This window comes from Ammospiza caudacuta, chromosome 20, assembly GCF_027887145.1.
Source record: "Ammospiza caudacuta isolate bAmmCau1 chromosome 20, bAmmCau1.pri, whole genome shotgun sequence".
NCBI lineage: Eukaryota > Metazoa > Chordata > Aves > Passeriformes > Passerellidae > Ammospiza > Ammospiza caudacuta.
This window is the reverse complement of record NC_080612.1, coordinates 10,102,317-10,123,448: the sequence shown is the minus strand read 5'-3', so window position 1 is coordinate 10,123,448 and position 21,132 is coordinate 10,102,317. Positions and strand designations below refer to the sequence as shown.

Below are 21,132 nucleotides of genomic sequence, written 5' to 3'. Positions count from 1 at the left end.
TGTCCCCAGGATGTGATGGATTCCTTATCCGTAGAGCATCCCTGTCCCCATGATCTCATGGTGTCCCTGTCACTGATGGATCCCCCCTCCCAGGGTGTCCCTGTCACTGGGATCTGATGGATTCCCCATCCTCGGAGCATCCCTGTCCCCATGATCTGATGGGTCTCCCATCCCCTGGCGTCCCTGTCTCCAGATCCCATGGATTCCTCATCCCCAGGGTGTCCCTGTCCCCTCTGTCCCCATCCCTCCCCCCAGGGCTGCTCTCCCAGACCCTTCCCACGCCCCTGTTAATGAGTCCAGCACAGTAATGAAGCTCCTCCACACTTCCCTCTGTGTTTTATTAACTCCCACTTGACCTCCAGCACGTAAAACAGGTAAAAACTTAACTTTTTCCTGGGATCAGCAGCCAGAGCTGTGTGTGCTGTCACACTTGGCATGGCTGAAATCTTATTTTATTTAACAGCTGATTCTGAAATCTTATTTTATTTCACAGCTCACTGTTACTTCCCCAGACAATTTTTACTTTGTCTTAAATTCCCCATCCCCAAACCTCTGAGAGAAGCCCTGGAACACAGTGGGGGGAAAATTCCTCACTTGGAAAATGAAAAGAAAAAAAAATATTAAAAAATCAGCATTAGGATCTGCCAAGTGATTTATAGCCCCAGGGAACAGTGGGCATTCTGTGTACTCATTTCAGGCCCACTGGGTGGTGCAGATGGCATTTGACTCATGAGGGGCTGTGACACTGCAAATATAAATCAAATTAAAGAGCAGAACTCAGAGCAGAGGATGAGTCAAGCCCAAGTGCTGCTGCTGCTCCAAAGCAGAAAGAACAAAACCCTTCCCCATCAATCACAGCATGAGGAACAATTACCAGAGCCAGCACTTTCTTTATGAGCAATAATATTGTAATATTAAAAAAAAATTCCATGGTTTTGGAGGCAGTGCTGGAATGCTGGAGGTGAGGCAGAGGTGGGATGGTGAATGCTTTATTCAGGCTACAGTAAAAAAACACAATCCAGCACTTGAAGCAGTGCCCAGGGTGGCACAGAGCACACAGCTGAGGCAGGAAAAATCACAGCAAGTTCTTCCAATTATTTGGAAATTCTTACCCAAACTGCTCACTCCAGCCCTGGAGCGCTTCAGGGTTATGGTGATAAACCAGAATTTCTTTATTGAGAAGGAAACAAACTTCATGATGACAAAGCACCACAGCTCCTTCTCTTTCAGATGCTCAAGGAAAAACACTTTTAATTCCCTGTGTGTACCTGGTACAGCACAGCAAGGAATGGAGGTGGGCAATGTCCCTTTGGATTTTATCCTGAAATTTTCCCTTTGGATTTAATCCTGCAATTGTCCCTTTTGATTAATCCTGCAGTTGTCCCTTTGGATCCAATCCTGCAGTTGTCCCTTTGGATCTAATCCTGCTGCTCCCACCACTGCAAGAGCCCTTCCTGCACATTTTCCTGAGCATGAATTCTGTGTGACCACCATCAGAATAAAATGGGTAAAAAATTACAGTTCCACTCCTTACAAAAATAAACCCCAACCGACCTTGAAGAAAAATTTAGTTTATAACAGCACTGAGAGCTCTTTCAGTCAAATAAATGCCAGAGAATTGGCATCACACTTGGTATCAGGGCTTCAGCCACAGCTGAGGCTGTGAAATTGTTGCCACTGCCCTGCAGCAACACAAAGCTCGGGAAGCTTTCCCTGCTGGATGCAGCACAGGGAATTGAGTTTGTCCTCTTTGGCACAAGTTTCCCTGCACTCCTGTCAGTCCTTGGGCATTCTGCAAAGAGCCCAGAGCTGCACAAGCTGCCCCCAGGCAGAGTTACCCCATTTCCTTCTCAGGGCCACTCAGAGCCTGAGCTCTTTGCTGCTTCCTGTGCAGATACCGAGCTCGGGCATCCTGGATGGATTGCTCATCGTTCCTCCTCTCCATCTTCCCTGCAGAGCTCTCTGGGGCTCCTTCTGGGGAGAGAGGAGAGAAAGAAATGAAAATAAACTCTCTGTGTCAAACCCACTCCCCTATTGTGCTTGTGTTACCCCCAGATGAAGGGAGGAATGATGAATCTGGCTCTGTGTTCTCAGAAGGTTGATTTATTGTTTTATGATAATATATTATACTAAAGAATGCTAAACTAAACTGTACTAAAGAATACAGAAAGGATACTTACAGAATGCTAAAAAGATAATAATGAAAATTCTTTCCAGAGCCCTGACACAGCTTGGCACTGATTGGCCATTGACTGAAAACAATTCACATCAGAAACCAATGAAACAAGCTCCAAACACGTCCCAAAGGAGCAAAACACAGGAGAAGCAAATCAGACAATTAATTATTGTTTTCCTTTTTCTCTGAGGCTTCTCAGATTCCCAGGAGAAAAATCCTGGGTAAAGTGATTTTTCAGAGAATATGAATGTAACACCCCCCAGCATTACAAGTCCTCCTATTTGTTAAATACCAAAAAAAACCCCAACAAAATCTCTTTTTTTTTTTTCTCCCATGCAGCCATTTGAATAACTTCCAGAGAGGACAGACTGCACCACAGCAGGGAGGGAAAAAATTCAAAATAAAATCACACCTTAGCTCCCATGTCAATGTTTGCAGCTGGGCTCATCTCATCCCCAAATCTTGCTTTTTACTGAGCAGAGAATATGAAACCTGTGTTCTACCTGTGTTCTGCACACCCATTTCTCCTCTGAAATGCACATCCCAAACTCAGGTTTGGGCAGGACAGCACAGGAAAAAACATTGGGATAAATTATCTTGAAAAAATTTCCGGAGGCAGGAGGGAGGGAGAGGAAAACATGCAGATAAGGGAGTGAAAAAAGTCAATATTGCAGCTCAGGCACCATCAGAAATGCACATTCCCCCACAGCACTGAGACCTTGGGACTGCTTCTCACAGAAGGCAAGAGAAGCAGAAAATATTTTCAGTCTAAAAAAACAATAAAAAAGAAAATCAAAGGCTCTGAGAGTTTAAAATCTGTGCGTGAAGCAGCTACTGCAGCCTGGTCCTGGGGGCTGGTAAGAGAAGGAGCTTTAATCAGCACCCCTTGTTAAAATAATTCTAATTATTATGTCTTGTCAGCTATTCAGCCACCTATTTTCATGAAGGTGCCAGAAATACAACATCTGTAAGGTCAAAATGAAACTGCAGTTAATTGGGAATTGCCTGATGAAGCCATAACGAGAAGGGGGACACAGAGAACATTTCCTTCAGATAAACTAATGAGGCTCTTCTGCATTATTTATAACCAAATGAAATTGATGTTTAAAATGCTGGGTTTATACAATAATGCAGGGGAGCAAGTGATGCTGGCCTGAGCACAATTGTGCATTTTTGCCTTTGTTAAGGAAATGGAAGAGAATCTGTGTTTAGTGTACAATAAATGGATGTTTTGGAAGGGTCAGCTCAGGAGTAAAGAGGCCCTTTGGACACTTGGCTGCTTTAGGAACCTGCTGACAGGAGAATCCCAGGAATGCCAAGCAGCCAGATCAGTCAGCAGGCACAGTTCTAATTAACACTGACTATTCACACATTGGCATTAAATTCAGTGTCAGAATCAGACACCAAAATGTGAGACTTTTTCTTCTCCGTCTATTGCTGGGTGAGGTTTTTGATGTTTTTTTTCCTTCCCTCTGCACCACAGCTCTTCTCCCAGGGCATCATTATTTGGGCATCAATGGCTAAATACCCTTCACAAACTCAAACAACCAGCCTCAAAATGCTTTTATTCAACTCTGCTCAAAGAAACCAAAAGGGGTGAGTGTGGCAAGAAGGATTGCAGAGCTGTGAGGAGCATAAAACAACCACAACTACACCAAACAAATTAACACTTTCTAGCCCAGAACCTGCCATAATAAACACACAGGGCTCCAAAACAACAATGAAACTTTAGTGATATTTTTGCCTGATGTCTGGGAGAAATGATGAGGAGGACTCCATCTAATCAGAAGGCTAATTAATTACTTGATTAGAGTATATTATTCTATGCTATATTACATTACATCTAAACTGAATCTGCCAAGCACTCCACTGCACAGAATCTTGTGACTGTCCCAACACACACACCTGGGTTCAACTGGGCAGTGAATGAAAACACACCAAAAATCCAATTACCAATTCCACTCATGAACAACACAGGAGCAGCAAATAAAATAAGAATTGTTTTTTTTTTCTGAGGTTCAGAGAATATAAAACCCAGGAATATTCTTGGGAAGAACTGTGCCTTGCTTTTCTTTGGGAGGAGAAACGCGGTGACAGAAAACCACACACAGAGGGATGAGCACTGTGCTTACCAAACTGCCTTTTGAGCTCCTCCCTCTGCTTCCACTTGGTTATTTCCTCCTCAGTCACCTCCTCCCTGGCCACACTGCTGAGCTCGTAGGCATCCACCTGGTGCAGCCTGGGCAGCAGCTCCCGGAGCCACTCGTAGCGCACGGGGCACACGGTGCGCACGTAGATCTTGGAGGTGACGGCCACGTCGTGGAAGATGATCCACTCCAGCAGGGTCTCCTGGTTGTACAGCTGAAAAATTCAAAGGCTGGTTTGGTTTTCACAGCCCCACCTGCAGCAGAATGGTTGGGATGTGAGGGGGTGTTAGCAGGTTTTAGGGTTTTAGAATTGATCAAAGAGGCAGAGGGAAGGTCCAGCCTGTGTCACTCCCACCTCACAAGCCAAACCTTGACCAAGCCTGAGGAATGAACACTGCAGCCCAAAGCAAGCACCAGGGAGAGTTTAAGGACCTGCCCCTCATTCCTTTTGGAGATGCTTTTCTGCTTTATCAGGACTTTGGGAACTCACTGTGGATGAAGGGTGGATGTAGACTATGCTGCCATGCCCATCCATGGTGCAGAATGTCCTGGCTGCAGATCTAAAAAAAAAAGAAATTAAAAAATAAATTTAAAAAACCCAACAACAAAACAAAACACACATTGCTGTGATTATACAGCAACACTGAACTGAACAAATCAGCAGCAGCACAGAAAAAAGTTCTCAAATATCCACCAAGAGGAAGGTGCTTCCAGAGCTAAACTGCAAAAATCCATTTAAAGACTGAAATACAAGAAATCTCATTTACCACAGCAGCACTGCAGGTGTAACACCACAATAACAACAGGGCTTGGCAGTGAAGCCTTTGAAAGCTGTGATAGCTGGAGATTTCCACGCCCTTCAGCTGAATATCTGGAACCACTCTCAGCTGCTGAGTTCATTTCACAGACAGAACAATGACATTCCTGGGAAGCTCTCCTTGGAAGGGCGAAGACAGCCAAAAGCAGAAGTTCCAGCCCCTTGCAGAAACATCTCCTTCACCTGCAGTTACTACTTTGCTGCTTTTACCAACATAAAACCACACTTTAAAGTAATTTGCATGATTTCTTTCCCATTCAGTTCTCCAAACTTCACTCCTTACCTCCTAGCAACATTAACAAAGTATCCTGCACACAGGCATCTTCTCAGGATTTCAGTTCTGGAGCCTTCAAATGTCTCCTTAGGGAAGTCTGGCAGCTGGGAAAAGAAAAAGCAACATGAATCAGGATGGATCGTCAAGAAAAAGCAGTTAAACCCCTTCCATCCCATGGATTCTAAACTCTGGGCAGAAACCATGAGGAAAGGAGAAAAACTCTCCTTCTTGCCCATTGCCACCACTGGACCTGAGTCACACAAGCAAGATAAAAAATATTTAAGTGGTTTATTTTCTACTGGAGAAAGGCAGCAGTCACCTGGCAAAGGCTCAGCACCCACCACATCTCTTAAATATAAGTTTATACAGCTCAAACATGCCCAGAAATGTTATTTTTTTTTTACCTGTTTCAGTTTAGTGGTTATTTCCCGCAGCTGCCTTTCCACACTAAAAGCAGATTTCACAGCTCTCCAATGGATCCAGTATTTCTGGCACCAGGCTGAAGGAGACTTGCTGAGAACAGGAATATTTGAATTATAAAGAAGCCCTTTGTCAGCTGCTTGCAAAGAAATTTGCCTCTGTTTTATTGTTATGGTCACACAAAGGCAAAAACCTACACAGGCAGATACTTGGTGGGGTTAAATAACAAGTGTCTGGATGGAAATTACAGGTCACAACAAGGAATAAATCTGAAATCAGGAATGAGCACAGAGATGTGTAACTGCAGCACACCTGAAAACTGGGAGTTATGAGCAGTGCCAAACCACTTAGTGAAAGGGAGAATTCCATACCTTGCTTTGCACTGTTCAAAAATATTTAAGAGGGTTGCAAAGTCATTGCATCCTCCCACTTGAGAGGCAAGTTCCTGGTGCTGAAGCTCAGCCTCCTTCTGCTTCTGAGGATCACCTGAGGAATAGGTTATATCTCAAAGTCATTTTTGTTCAACACTACCTAATTTTCTGTTTGTTTTTGGCAGCTTTGGCTCTCTATTCCTGTTATCTTTAAATCTGTCTCTCCTTCTACAGCTGCATTTACAGTTGTTGCTCCCTCCTATTGCTGAACAAGAGCACATAGATGCCATTAAATCCAGGATTAATCTCATAACTCAGCACCAGGGATGAAGAATTCCAGTCTCTAAGCAAGTACTGCTCACTCACAACCCATCCAGAGGCTGACATGGGAAGATAAAGGAATAAACAAACAGCTCACAGGGATCAAGAGAGGAAAAACAAGACTGTTGAACCCACCCACCACAGCACCCTCTAATCTACTGAGCTCAGCTTCTTCCTCTGCCACAGCAGTGAGATCTTAAAATAAAGATAAAACCAGTGGAACTGTGAGTTTAGTAGGAATTCACCTCCAACAAATACAGGGAGGCAGAGGCAGAGGAAGAGGAGCTCCCACCTGGGCGGATGAAGACGTTTTCCACAGACAGCATGGCTGCAATGGGGAGCAGCAGATCCTCACAGCCCAGGGAAGCAGCTTTAATCACAGCACAGGACAGGTTGGGAGGGAGGGGAAACTGCACCAGGAATTCTCCCAGTCTGGTCACATGGCCTCTCCTGAAGGAGGAAAAAAAATGTATTTTTTACACACACACACACACACACACATATATATATATATATATATATGTATGTGTGTATGTATATATATATGTGTGTGTATATATATGTGTGTATATATATATATATGTATATAAATATGTATATATATATGTGTATATATATGTATGTAAATATATATGTGTGTGTATATATATATATATGAATATATGAAAGATATATATATTTATATATAAAACATTTACAGGAAATATGTATTTATATAACATATGTTTTTATATGTTTACAGGAAAAATATATATTATATATACTTTAATATATTTTCTGTATTTATTATAAATTTCATTATACATTTTATTATGCATTTCATTATGCATTTTATAATACATATTATTATATATAAATATATATTTACAGGAAAATTAAATATATTTTATTATATGATATATTTTAATATATGATATATTTTAAAATATATTTTCTATATATTATTATGCATCTCATGATATATAAATATATATTTACATGAAATAGATATTTATATATTTATATTATATAAATTTATATATATTTACGGGGAAAAGTATATATATTTTTATATATTATATATGTTTTAATATATTTTCTATACTTCATTATTTATTTTATTATATATTTTATATATTTATATTATATAAATGTATATATATTTACAGGGGAAAAGTATATATATGTTTATATATTATATATGTTTTAATATATTTTCTATACTTCGTTATATATTTTATTATATATTTTATATATTTATATTATATAAATTCATATATATTTACAGGGGAAAAGTATATATATTTTCATATATTATATATGTTTTAATATATTTTCTGTACTTCATTATTTATTTTATTATATATTTATATTATATAGATTTATATGTATTTACAGGGGAAAAGTATATATTTTTTATATATTATATATGTTTTAATATATTTTCTGTACTTCATTATATATTTTATTATATATTTTATATATTTATATTATATAAATTTATATATATTTACAGGGGAAAAGTATATATATTTTCATATATTATATATGTTTTAATATATTTTCTGTACTTCATTATTTATTTTATTATATATTTATATTATATAGATTTATATATATTTACAGGGGAAAAGTATATATATATTTTTATATATTATATATGTTTTAATATATTTTCTGTACTTCATTATTTATTTTATTAAATATTTATATTATATAAATATTTAATAATTTTTTTATTTTATTTATTATACAAATATATAATAAAATATATTTTAAAATATATTTTCTATATATTATTATGCATCTCATGATATATAAATATATATTTACAGGGGAAAACTATATATATTTTTATATATTATATATGTTTTAATATATTTTCTGTACTTCATTATTTATTTTATTATATATTTATATTATATAGATTTATATGTATTTACAGGGGAAAAGTATATATTTTTTATATATTATATATGTTTTAATATATTTTCTATACTTCATTATATATTTTATTATATATTTTATATATTTATATTATATAAATTTATATATATTTACAGGGGAAAACTATATATATTTTTATATATTATATATGTTTTAATATATTTTCTGTACTTCATTATTTATTTTATTATATATTTATATTATATAGATTTATATGTATTTACAGGGGAAAAGTATATATTTTTTATATATTATATATGTTTTAATATATTTTCTATACTTCATTATATATTTTATTATATATTTTATATATTTATATTATATAAATTTATATATATTTACAGGGGAAAACTATATATATTTTTATATATTATATATGTTTTAATATATTTTCTGTACTTCATTATTTATTTTATTATATATTTATATTATATAGATTTATATGTATTTACAGGGGAAAAGTATATATATTTTTATATATTATATATGTTTTAATATATTTTCTGTACTTCATTATTTATTTTATTATATATTTTATATATTATATAAATTTATATATATTTACAGGGGAAAAGTATATATATTTTTATATATTATATATGTTTTAATATATTTTCTGTACTTCATTATTTATTTTATTATACATTCTGTTATACATATCTCATTATATACCTCATTATACATACCTCATTATATATACACCTCATTATATATACACCTCATTATATATACCTCATATCATTATATACCTCACTATATACCTCACTATATCTATTTTTATATACACAGATTCAATGCAATGATGTTTAAATGTGAATTGGGTAAGAAGCACTTCCCTCTGACCGTGAGTGCCCACACAGCTGCTGGGACATGCAGAAGTGTCACCAGCAATAAAATAATCCACATTTCTCCAGCTTGCTCGTGTCTGCTCCATGGCAGGCACAGCCAGCTTTGGGTTTGGTTTTGTTCATTATTTCCAAGAAGAATTCCTGGAAGCTCAGGATAAGATCTCATTTCCTGCCTGAGCTCTTGGATGGAGCTCCCAGGCAGAGCCCGAGCTGCTGAGCCACAGCAGGCTGGGATGCAGAGCTGAGGGCACTGAGGAGCTCCAGGACAACGTGCAGAACCTGATTTTTATCTCCCAAACCCCAAACCCTGCTCCAGCCCTGCTTTTGCAGACAGTCCATTAAACCCCAGGAAACTTCCTGGAGGTTAAATAAGGAAACATTCTGCTGCTGAGGAGTGTCCTTTAATCCACACAAAACATCAATTTAAGCCTTAGATTTGAAATTGTTGTAGTGAAACCTTTTGGTTTTTACCTGTCAATAGCATTGCACTGGTAAAGTTCCTTCAGAGCTTCCAAAATGTGTCTTTCCTCAGGAGGGTCCAAATAGGGAAACCTAGGGATAAAAAAGAAGTAGATTTCTTAGTTTTTATACTCATAAAAATAATTTTTAAATATTTAAATATTTCTTTTGAAATTTATTTTAATAAATTTTATTTATTATTTTTATATTTTAAATTTATTTTAACGTTTTAAATATTTATGAAAATAATTTTTAAACCTCCCCAATGCACATCTTCTAACCAAAGTTAGATCATCATAATAATAATGTGGCACTTGCTGCCATGATCTAGTTGAATTGTTAGAACATGGGTTGGACTTGATGATCTTACAGGTCTCTTCCAGCCTTGAATTTCTGTGATTCTGTGATAATTTTCTGTGTGTTCCTGTCCAACCTCCAGCTGAGGAATTTCTGATGACAAATCCCATGGCACACACTAAACTGCATTTTCTACTCTTGCACAGTCTTAGAACTAAAAAATTCCAGAGAGATGAAACTTTTGGGGTATAAAATGCAGTACTTTGAGGATTTTAAGTACCTAAAGTTGTAAAACCCAGTATTTTAAAAACTATGAGTATTTAAAGGTGTAAAAAACAGTATCTTAAGGATGTTAAGTATTTAAAGGTCTAAAAACCAGTATTTTAAGGGTTGGAAGTATTTAAAGGTGCAAAAACCAGTATTTTAAGAATTTTAAGCATTTAAAGGTATAAAAAGCCGTATTTTAAGAACTGTGAGTATTTAAAGATATAAAACTCAGTATTTTAAGGATTTTAAGTACTTAAAGGTATAAAACCCACTATTTTAAGTATTTAAATGTGTAAAAACCAGTATTTTAAGGATCTTAATTATTTAAAGGTCTAAACCCCAGTATCTTAAGGACTTTAAGATTTAAATACACAAAACCCAGTATTTTGAGGATTTTAAGTATTTAAATATATAAATTTTTATGGATTTTATGGATTTAAATGAACGCTACAAACAAACACATTTAATTTGGGCGAGATGAGAGTTTTGGCAGAGCCTGATGCCGGGGCTGCAGGCTGGAATGGAGAGGAGAGCAGCAGCCAAGCTGATTGCAGTGTCCCACTTGGCTGGGGCCCTGATCCTGCCCCTGCCCCTCCTGGGGCGGGATAATCCCCCTGCAGCGCAGGGAGCTCACCTGATGACATCGTGCACGGAAAGGCATTTCAAGGTGAGGATCACAGATGTCAGGCTGGTCCTCCTGATCTCTGGCACGGTGTGCTGGGGCATGCACTGCTCCCAGAACTCCCTGCTGTACAACCCAAAACTCTTCCCCGCCGACGTCCGGCCCGCGCGCCCGGCTCGCTGCTTGGCTTCACTCCTGCCCCCCCAAAAAAAACCAACATTGAAACATTTAATCCCTTCTAGTACCACCTAAACAGCACAAAATGTTTCTCTTTGTAGTTGGAAGAGGTATTCTTGCACTGAAATATCCAGTTGAAAGATCCAGCTGTGCAAGAAATAAAGAACAATTTCTGTGCATTTTTTGGGTGCCGTCGTATTCAGCCAGCCCTGCTCAGACAATGCCAACTCCTCCTAAATAGTTTTAGGACTAAATATTTTTAGGACTTTTAGGAAGTTGTATATCCTGAATTGCTTTTTACTTGGTTTTAAATTGCTCAGGTGTGCTGGGGCATGCACTGCTCCCAGAACTCCCTGCTGTACAGCCCAAAACTCTTTCCTGCCGACGTCCGGCCCGCGCGCCCGGCTCGCTGCTTGGCTTCACTCCTGCCCCCAAAAAAAACCAACATTGAAACATTTAATCCCTTCTAGTACCACCTAAACAGTACAAAATGTTTCTCTTTGTAGTTGGAAGAGGTATTCTTGCACTGAAATACCCAGTTGAAATATCCAGTTGAAAGATCCAGCTGTGCAAGAAATAAAGAACAATTTCTGTGCATTTTTTGGGTGCCGTCGTATTCAGCCAGCCCTGCTCAGACAATGCCAACTCCTCCTAAATAGTTTTAGGACTAAATATTTTTAGGACTTTTAGGAAGTTGTATATCCTGAATTGCTTTTTACTTGGTTTTAAATTGCTCAGGTGTGCTGGGGCATGCACTGCTCCCAGAACTCCCTGCTGTACAGCCCAAAACTCTTTCCTGCCGACGTCCGGCCCGCGCGCCCGGCTCGCTGCTTGGCTTCACTCCTGCCCAAAAAAAATCAATATTCAAACCTTTCATCCCTTCTGGTAGCCCCCAAACAAGCACAAAATGTCTCTCTTTACAGATGGAACATGTATTCCTGCACAGCAGCTGAAAAATCCAGTTGTGCAAGAAATAAAGAAGAATTTTTGTGCGTTTTTGGGATGCTGTCGTATTCAGCCAGCACTGCTCAGAACTCAAGACAATGCCAATTCCTCCTAAATATCTGTAACTTTTAGGAAATTGCATATCCTGAACTGCTTTTCACTTGGTTTTAAATTAGTTAATTAAAATCAATTGAAGTGGTTTTTAAACCTTAAAATGGTTTTAAAACCTTAAAGTGTTTTTAAATCTTAAAGTGGTTTCAAACCGTAAAGTGGTTTTTAAACCCTTGAGTGATTTTAAACCTTACAGTGGGTTTTAAAACTTAAAGTAGTTTTAAACCTTAAATTGGTTTTTAAACCTTAAAGTGGCTTTAAACCTTAAAATGGTTTTTAAATCTTCAATAGTTTTTAAACTTTAAAGTGGTTTTAAAACCTTGAAGTGGTTTTAAATCATGGGGCTTTGAGGTTGCTGCCTATTTTTTATTTATTTTTTTAACACAGAGCATTATTCCCAGAGCAGCTCCCAGAAACAATAAGTGAGTGACATTTTTCACTTACTTTGAGATGGGAACCACCTCCAGGATGTCCAAACCCACTCTGGGATTATGGTTCAACTGCTTCACAAAGCCACTGTCCACCACATATCTGAAATAAACAATCCAGAGAGGTAAAAACCAGGGTTTAGCAGGGAACTGACACAAGGATTTAATTTTAAAAAACACATTTATTCTACCTAGACCCTGGTTATTCAGTAGATTTGACTTCAAAATAGATTCAAAAATATTGGTCACCTCTAAGACTATAATAATATCAATGGTTTTCTTACTACACACCCAAAAAAAGGCAATAGTAGCAGAATAAATGTGTTTTTCCAAACCCAGACCTTTCTGAATTATTCCCTCTGCTATGAGAGACAGAAATCAATACCTGACTCCTTCAATGGTCAGAGATGTTGCAGCAATGTTTGTGGAGACCACACATTTTCTGATGCCTCTGGGGGCTGGCAAAAATATCCTTTTCTGTTGATCTAAAATGACAGAAAATGATGATGTAAAATAAGATGACAAAATAAAATAAAATAAAATAAAACCAAGCAATATAAAACAAAGTATGCATAACAAAGCAATGCAAAATAAAGCAAAATAAGAGGTAAAGGAAGGTAAAGGAAGGTAAAGGAAGGTAAAGGAAGGTAAAGGAAGGTAAAGGAAGGTAAAGGAAGGTAAAGGAAGGTAAAGGAAGGTAAAGGAAGGTAAAGGGTGAAGTAATCTGGGCTTTCAGTTACTCAGTATCCCCTTCCTAACTGAGGATCTTGAAGTCATATCCAGACTTGGATCTGGACTTTGACTGGAGGCTCAAGCAGAGAAGGCTGAAGTTTGATTTAGTTCATGATGACCACAATAAAACCCCACCCCAAAGTGCCCCAAAGGGGTCCATTCCCACCCTTTTCCCAACCCAAACAGACAATCTGATGAGGATGATATCCATAACAAGCCCTGCAGCTCAGATTGCTGTGATGAAGTGAGATTTTGGCTCTGACCTGTGGACATGGAGCCGTAGAGGGGCAGGATGAGGAGCCCCTCCACAGCGCGGTCGTGCACCTCGTAGCGGTAATCGATGGACTCTGCTCTCTTGAAAAGCACATCACAAGCTCTCTCTATCTCATTCTGCCCTAAAAGACACACAAGAGCATTTCAGTCACCTAATTAGCTACAGCTCTGCCTTCCTGGTTTGCAACGCCTTCAAAGAAAATTGTTTTGTCAATATGTAATATGCCAACATCATTAAAATGAGGAATTAATGAGAGGGGATTTGGGAGGTGACATCCAGCCCTTCCACAGGGCCTCCCACCAAGGATTTGCCTTAAAAGATTAGATATCTTTTTATTAGATATTAATATTAGATTTGGGCCTGGCCCATGCACTGATGTAGGATTTTACAGCTAAAATAATTCATGACTAAAATGAGCAATTAATGAGAGGGGGTTTGGGAGGTGACACCCAGCCTTTCCACAGGGCCTCCCACCAAGGATTTGCCTTAAAAGATTAGATATATTTTTATTAGATATTAGATATTAATATTATATATTAGATTTGGGCCTGGCCCATGCATTGATGTAGGATTTTACAGCTAAAATAATTCATCATTAAAATCAGGAATTAATGAGAGGGGGTTCGGGAGGTGACACCCAGCCTTTCCACAGGGCCTCCCACCAAGGATATGCCTTTAAAATTAGATATATTTTTATTAGATATTAGATAATAGATATAGGCCCGGCCCATGCATTGATGTAGAATTTTACAGCTCAAATAATTCTTCCTCCCTGAGTTAACAACAAACTAAACCATGCAGACAACACAGAGTCAATCTGGTTATTCCTAAAAAGCTCGGAAATTACCATTGCACAGGACTTTGTGCATCAACTGCACCTTTCCCTTCTCTCTGCTCTGGGAGACACCAGGCAGGCTCTGGAGGCTTTTCTGCTTTGCTGGCAGTGCCATAATTCACCCAGGAAAATCCTCACCTGTGAGAAAAACCAGGATGTCACCTTCTGGTTCATTTAAGTGAACATCCAGGGCGACCTTCACAGCCTGGAACAAACAAAAAACAAGGCAAAATCAGTTGAAATCCCATTTAATTCACCATCCCAACTGATCCTCCCCTGCTTCCTGCAGAGATGCTGAGAACACAACAGAACAGCTCATTCCTCCAAGTGAAAAACACCCCAAAACCAGAGAAAACAAACCTCTGTGACATAGGCAGAGCTGCCCACATCCCTGGGGCTCAGCAGGTTGCAGAATATCTCCTTGACAGGGTAACTCCTGCCTGGAATGTGCAGCACTGAGCAGTGCCCAAAGAACTCTGAGAGCTTCTCCACCTCCAGGGTGGCTGACATCACCACCACCTTCATGTCTGTCCTCCTGCCTGCTGGCTTCTCCTGCAGGAACAGCTTCTTCAGCAAACCAAATAAAATATCCTGGCAGAAAAACAGAAACAGCTGATGTTAATACCCTGGTTTTCTTAGAAAAGCCTGAAAAACTTGGAAATTTGATTATTTTATCCCATTGATAGAGTGAAAATCACATATTCCGGGCCTAAGCACTCTGAAGAAAACACACATTTGGCCTGGATATTTTGGTTTCTAGAGTTTAATGACTTTTTTACCAGCTCTCTTCACAGCACCAGTGTAACTCAAACCCCTTTGTTTTTCATTTTTACACTCTTGGTCAAGTCATTTGTGAGAAGTTACCTCAGCCCCATTTTTCATCCCATTTTCCAGCCTGTGTCCCCTGACTGTGTGTGCGCCCTTCCTTGGTTTTATTTATTGCTACGACCTCAGCAAGTTTATTTTCCTCTGTGCTGCTCTGAATTATAAATCTGCTCCTTCCACCACTTCAGCTCAGTTATTTGCAATTTCCTCAGATGCCTGAGGGCAAACTGGGATTCAGGAGATAATTTTCCCTTTTTTCCACTGGACTGGGAGATGGTTTGCTGGAGCAGGAGGTTGTCTGACACACAGCACAATCTCCTGAGGTCTCAGTGACCTCAATGTCCCTTTGCTGGCCACACAAGGGTCAGGGTGACCTTTGGGACTCAGGTCTAGATGCTTCCATGGACCCAACAGCCATAATCTCTCTGCACAGTCACATACACACCCTAAAAAACATTGGACAAGAGAGTTTTTTTGGCTTTTTTTGGTGTATTTTGTGGTGGTTTATTTTTTAAACAAGTATTCTAGAAAGTCTGTGCTCTGCCTTCAAACTCCTGGAAATTTTGGGAGAGTATTCAACAGCCAGCAAAGTTTTAATTGCATTTAAATGCAACCACTACAAAAATCCAACACTATTAGAGGCTACATCTTATTTTCAACTTATGCAGCATGGACTGAACAAAGCAGCAAAAGGACAAAGCACATCCATGGAAAGTCAGTCCAAACCCCTTGGGGATCGTGCTGAAGTGAAAGGAAGGGATAAACAGAGCACAGAAAAGCAGAAACAGTGACCCAAAACCCAGCCATGAGAGGCACTCACAGTGCTGAGGCTCCTCTCGTGGGCTTCATCCAAAATGATGATGCTGTACTTGCTGAGCAGGGGGTCAGCCAGGATGTGCCTCAGCAGGCACCCGTCAGTCATGTACCTGATGGCAGTGTCCTGCAAGGGCAGTCACACTGTCACTGCCAGCCTGGCCTTCCATCTCAAAGCAAACCCTTCTACACATTTACCCAGCACACCACAAGGATTTTCCTTAAAAGATACCTAAGGGCCTGGCCCATGCACTGATAGAGGATTTTACAGCTAAAATAATTCTCATTCTGCTCACACACAGCAGCACAGGTGCTTGGCAATGTTCCACCTGCAAGGTGCCCAAAAACCTCCCTCAAATGAGTCAATGCTTGCTTATTTTGAATACAATACCTACCAAGCCTTAAAACACAATGCACAGAGCTCCATTATTAAGCTTAAAAACTTCCTAATATCTTGCTAGATAAACTTTTCTGTATTTAGGGAGTTATTCCAGACAAGTGTTAATACACAGACCATTGTTCTATTTGTCTTGGCTTTTCTACATTTTACATCATTTTTCTGCTGACTTATGGCTACTGCTGAGCTCTAAACTGTCTGAGAGACAGTTCTGCTGTCTCTGAGGCCTGCCTTCTGCAGCTTTCCCAAAACTTTCTGATTTTATGCATTTCCACAAGGGGACACCAACAGCTGGGACAGCCCCGTCCCAAAGCCCTGGGACAGCCCCCTACCCCCTGGGTGACCCTGGCACATCCCTGGGCATCACAAGGATTTGCCTTAAAAGATATTTAAGGACCTGGCCCATGTATTGATGCAGGATTTTACAGCTAAAATAATTCTTATTGTGCTCATCCACAGCACCACAAGGGGCGCTTGGCAATGTTTCACCTGCAAGGTGCCCAAAAACCTCCCTCAAATGAGCCAGGGGACACCAGCAGCCCCTTCCCAAAGCCCTGGGACAGCCCCCTGCCACCTGGGTGACCCTGGCACATCCCTGACCTCATGCACAGCACCACAAGGGGTGCTTGGCAATGTTTCACCTGCAAGGTGCCCTAAAACCTCCCTCAAATGAGCCAGGGGACACCAACAGCTGGGACAGCCCCTTCCCAAAGCCCTGGGACAGCCCCCAGCCCCCCGGGTGACCCTGTCCCACCCCCAGAGCAGCCCCCAGGTCCCACCTCGCAGGTGCAGTCGTCGAATCGCACCTGGTACCCCACGAGGGTGCCCAGGGCACAGCCCATCTCCTCGGCCACCCTCTGTGCCACCGACACGGTGGCCACGCGCCGGGGCTGGGTCACACCGATGGCTCCGTGCCCGGCCAGCCCTGGGGGGACACAGAGTGAAAAACACCAATCGCTCGGGTTTTTAACATTTTAAAAGTTCAACAGTGATAAAATGGTTATAAAAATAGTAATGTAGCTAGAGAAATAATAATTTGGATAATTGGCATTAGGACAATATGAGACAATAGAAACAAAGAGTTACAGATGTCTGGGCACCTCTTTCTGGGCAAAATAAGACTGAAAAAGGACCCACGTTAACAGAGGATTAACCCTTAAAAACAATAACCTGTTGCATATTCATACAGCTCATACATGATGCATAAATCCCATTCAAACACAGGATTCCGTCTGGGCAGTGTCAGCTTCTTTCTCTGAATCCTAACAGCACCTTTGAGGCAGGAAGAAGTTCATTTCTTCTGATAATGGAGCAATAAATTCTCTTTCTTTGAAAGATTCAGGTGTCCTGTGGCTGCTTTCTCGCTCAAAGTCCTTTCTTTAAAAAAGTACCTTCCACAGCATAGTTTCTATTTTAACACTTTGTTGTAACCTAAAACTATATTTACCACACTACTTAAGAGACTTAATACAGCCTTACTTTATAACACAGCACATATAACATTCATTTGAATATTTGGAAAAAGCCAATCATAAAAATACGCATTTTTCACAGAAGGGACATTAAAGATCATCTCGTTCCACCCCCTCTTGGAACATCTTCCACTATGACAAGTTGCTGTGAGTCTTCTCCAGCCTTGGATGCTCATGGGGATGGGGCAGATTCCCTGAGCAGCCGGTGCCAGGCTCTCCCATCCTCACAGAGAACAATTCTTTTCCAATACCCCACCTGATCCTGCTCTCTGGCAATTCCCTGTCACTCCAGACTCCTTCAAGCTTTAAGATCACCCCTGGAGCTTTCTCCAGACTGAACATCCCCAGTGACTGTAGGACGCTGAGCTGAGCTGCTCCAGGTCACTTTATATCACGTACCTACATAACGTACACATAGCCACAGTTTGGGGTTGTTTTTTTATTATTTAAAAGGTTTAACCGAGGCACCTCCTCTCACCACATCCCAGCCCGAAGCTGCGTCACCCGTGAGGGGACAGGGGCACAGCCGGATGAGTTTATCGGTGCTCGTGTCCCACATCCGCAGCCCGCGGAGCGGCGGGGGGGGGGTTCCGTTACCTGCCTCGTAGAGGTACCTGGGCAGCTGCGTGCTTTTACCGCTGCCCGTCTCGCCGGTGACGATGAGGAAGGGCCGCTCCCTCACGGCCTCCACCAGCTCTCGGCGGGAGCGGCGGATGGGCAGGGCGGGGCCGTCCATGGCGGCTCCCGGGGCTCACCTGCGGCTCCCCTGCCTCACCTGAGGCCCCGCCCACGCGCGCCCCCGGCGGGAACCCCCCGTGCGCGCCCCCCCGCCCCGCCGGTGCCGCGCGCCACGCGCATGCGCGCCACGCCCCAGTTCCCGCCTCCTCCTTAAGCCACGCCCCCCACGCAGCTTCCCGCCTCTTCCTTAGGCCACGCCCCCCGCTCTCCCCTCAGGCCCTCGCGGCGCTTTAGAGTCCGGGAATTGCTCCAAAAATGACAAAAGTTACCAAATTACAAAGCGCGAAGGGTTGGAAGGAACTCGAAATCAATGCGCGAGGGCCAGGCTGCTCAGATTTATTCAGTGACAAAACTTGAGTCTTGAGTCCACACGTAAATGTCCTGATGGAACGACCCTAATTAGGAAAAATACATTTTAAAATCTAAACGACAAGAAACCATCTCGAATTCTGTTATAAATAATTTCCATAGGTCAGTTAAGTGTCATATTGTGTTGCATTAAAGTAATACTCTCCATAGGTCAGCTAGGTGTCATACTGTGTTACATTAGGCTGTTACACAATATTGAACAAAACACAATTGTACACATACAGAAAATAGTAAAATATTGATAAACAAACCTGCTGCACCAAAACTTTTTCCTTGAGAGAGAAAAAGTTCTTTATGTTGGATCTTTTTATACTTTCAAACCTAATCAACAAGAGACAAGATTCAATCTCTGAAACAGAGAGCAGCCAACAAGCACTAAGGGATGTGTTAAAAAAAAAAAACAAATTACTTGGTAGAATCTTAAAAGTTTAGGGCTGGATATGCTCCAATGATCTCACACTTAGGGGCAGCTTAACAAAGCTGTGTAAAAAAAAAAGGATACCCTTGGTAGTGGGCACAAAGAATGTAGAATTGAGGGGACATCTGGTAGAATTGCCAAGATGTGGAAGAAACTGATAAACCCAAATGAGCTCCAAGTGAGTAAAAGGTAATTCTGTAATTCTGTGACCACCCACCCAAGAAACCCACTGACCCCAAAGAGAAGGACTCAGCACAGCACTAATTAGCGTCAGAAGCAAATCATTAACCGGTAGAAGATAGAATACTAATTAACAAGTGGACTGTGTGACTGGCGGTAAATGAACACTAATTCCTTTGTGTGCTAAAATGTGTAAACAATAAAAAGTTTTGATGGTTGGGCTGCCTGCTCTGTGAGGTTCACCCAGGCTTGGCAATGCTGAAATAAATAATCAATGTCCCTCTGTAATGTGCAGGTATCGCTGTGTGGTGCTCTGGGTAACAAATGTGATTTTTAAGGACGTGAATTACCCAAAACTCGCTGTGATGAACAAATGAAGGCGCTGCTGCTCCATCTGCGAGTTCACAGCCGGCCTGAAGGTGGCAAGCACAGAACACTGAACACACACCAGCTGCAGTCCAGCTCACCTGCCTTCCCCAAAATGCGATTTTTATGGTGAATTTTGCCCGTAGCTCAGTGCTTTCTCCCCTCACATGCTGTTTTTCACCCTCCATTGGGCTCTATCAGTGAAAAGAAGCACACAGTAAATGTGTCACACCAGGAGCAAATTCAGGCCACCCACTGAGTCTGGTTATCCCAAATTCCCTCAATTTTTGCCTCTGGCACAATGGGAGAAATATTTCCCCACAAGGAACATGCACTCTGAGGCTTGGAACATATTCTATCATTTCCATCAGTTAGCTTTATCTGACCTACAAATAATTGTTTAGTTTGCCAACAAGCAGGCATTGTAAAATCCCACAATAAGCTGGTTTGTGACAATCTGACAAAAAATAGTGGAATGTGCCAATACACTCTATGTTGGTACACTCCTTTATGGAAAATATCACATTTATTGAATCACCATTTACTTATGTCATGTTGCCACTGGTAATTTACAATTAATGGTGATCATATACACATTTGAAACTGCAAACACACCCTTATTTCACTTTTTGCTGTGTGTTTGCCAATAAATATTTAATGGTTTTAATAGACACACATTTATGCAGACACACTTGCAGTCTGCACAATTTTATTTAAATCACATCTTTCTTTTGGCAGACACAGGGCTAGGTAAGGTTTTTCAATTCTCTTTTTTTTTTTCTTTTTTTTTTTTTTTTTCTTTTTTGTCCTCCCAGCCTGGGAATAGCAGATTTGGTTTTAATCAACCCCTTTGCAGTGTTGAACTTTGTCCTCCTGGAATACAGAGCCATTCATTGAAGGATTTCCCCCTGTCTAATAAACATTAATGAAGCACACTTTACAATTCCCCTGTGATCTTATCTCAGTTTCACAGATGGGGAAAACAGAAACAAATTAAGGGGTCTGCACACACCACAAATCAAAGGCAGAGCTGGGGGAAGAACCCAGGAATCCCAGCACAATTCCCTGCTCCAATAACTGAGAAATGTGCTCCCATCCCTGCAGCTG

At 40.4% G+C, this 21,132-nt stretch overlaps 1 protein-coding gene across 2 annotated transcripts; it reads right to left on the bottom strand.

Annotated features, from left to right (window-relative positions):
- Window positions 1-333: 333 nt before the first annotated feature.
- DHX40 (DEAH-box helicase 40) lies at window positions 334-18,690 on the bottom strand. 2 transcript variants are annotated; one of them, XM_058817737.1, is made up of 17 exons: window positions 18,552-18,690; window positions 17,262-17,407; window positions 16,093-16,212; window positions 14,808-15,038; window positions 14,586-14,652; window positions 13,602-13,733; window positions 12,992-13,091; window positions 12,623-12,709; window positions 10,958-11,140; window positions 9,772-9,852; window positions 6,819-6,976; window positions 6,206-6,320; window positions 5,819-5,927; window positions 5,424-5,518; window positions 4,814-4,883; window positions 4,309-4,537; window positions 334-1,974 (listed from the first exon to the last, which is right to left on the bottom strand). In XM_058817737.1, the coding sequence occupies exons 1-17, from the start codon at window positions 18,688-18,690 to the stop codon at window positions 1,835-1,837; spliced, it is 2,202 nt and encodes a 733-aa protein (XP_058673720.1). In that variant the 3' UTR covers window positions 334-1,834. The 2 variants fall into 2 exon arrangements, with proteins under 2 accessions (XP_058673720.1, XP_058673721.1); XM_058817738.1 differs by lacking the exon at window positions 18,552-18,690 and adding an exon at window positions 17,653-17,750.
- Between the last annotated feature and the right edge of the window lie 2,442 nt (window positions 18,691-21,132).

Bases quoted from the DNA above. Each gene is read 5' to 3' on its own strand.
- DHX40 (XM_058817737.1), bottom strand. From the start codon at position 18,690: ATGGACGGCCCCGCCCTGCCCATCCGCCGCTCCCGCCGAGAGCTGGTG. The intron at 17,408-18,551 runs GTAACGGAACCC...GTGTCCCCCCAG, and splicing joins CAGGTACCTCTACGAGGCAG to GGCTGGCCGGGCACGGAGCC. The intron at 14,653-14,807 runs GTTTGTTTTCTC...TGTTTGTTCCAG, and splicing joins GCTCTGCCTATGTCACAGAG to GCTGTGAAGGTCGCCCTGGA.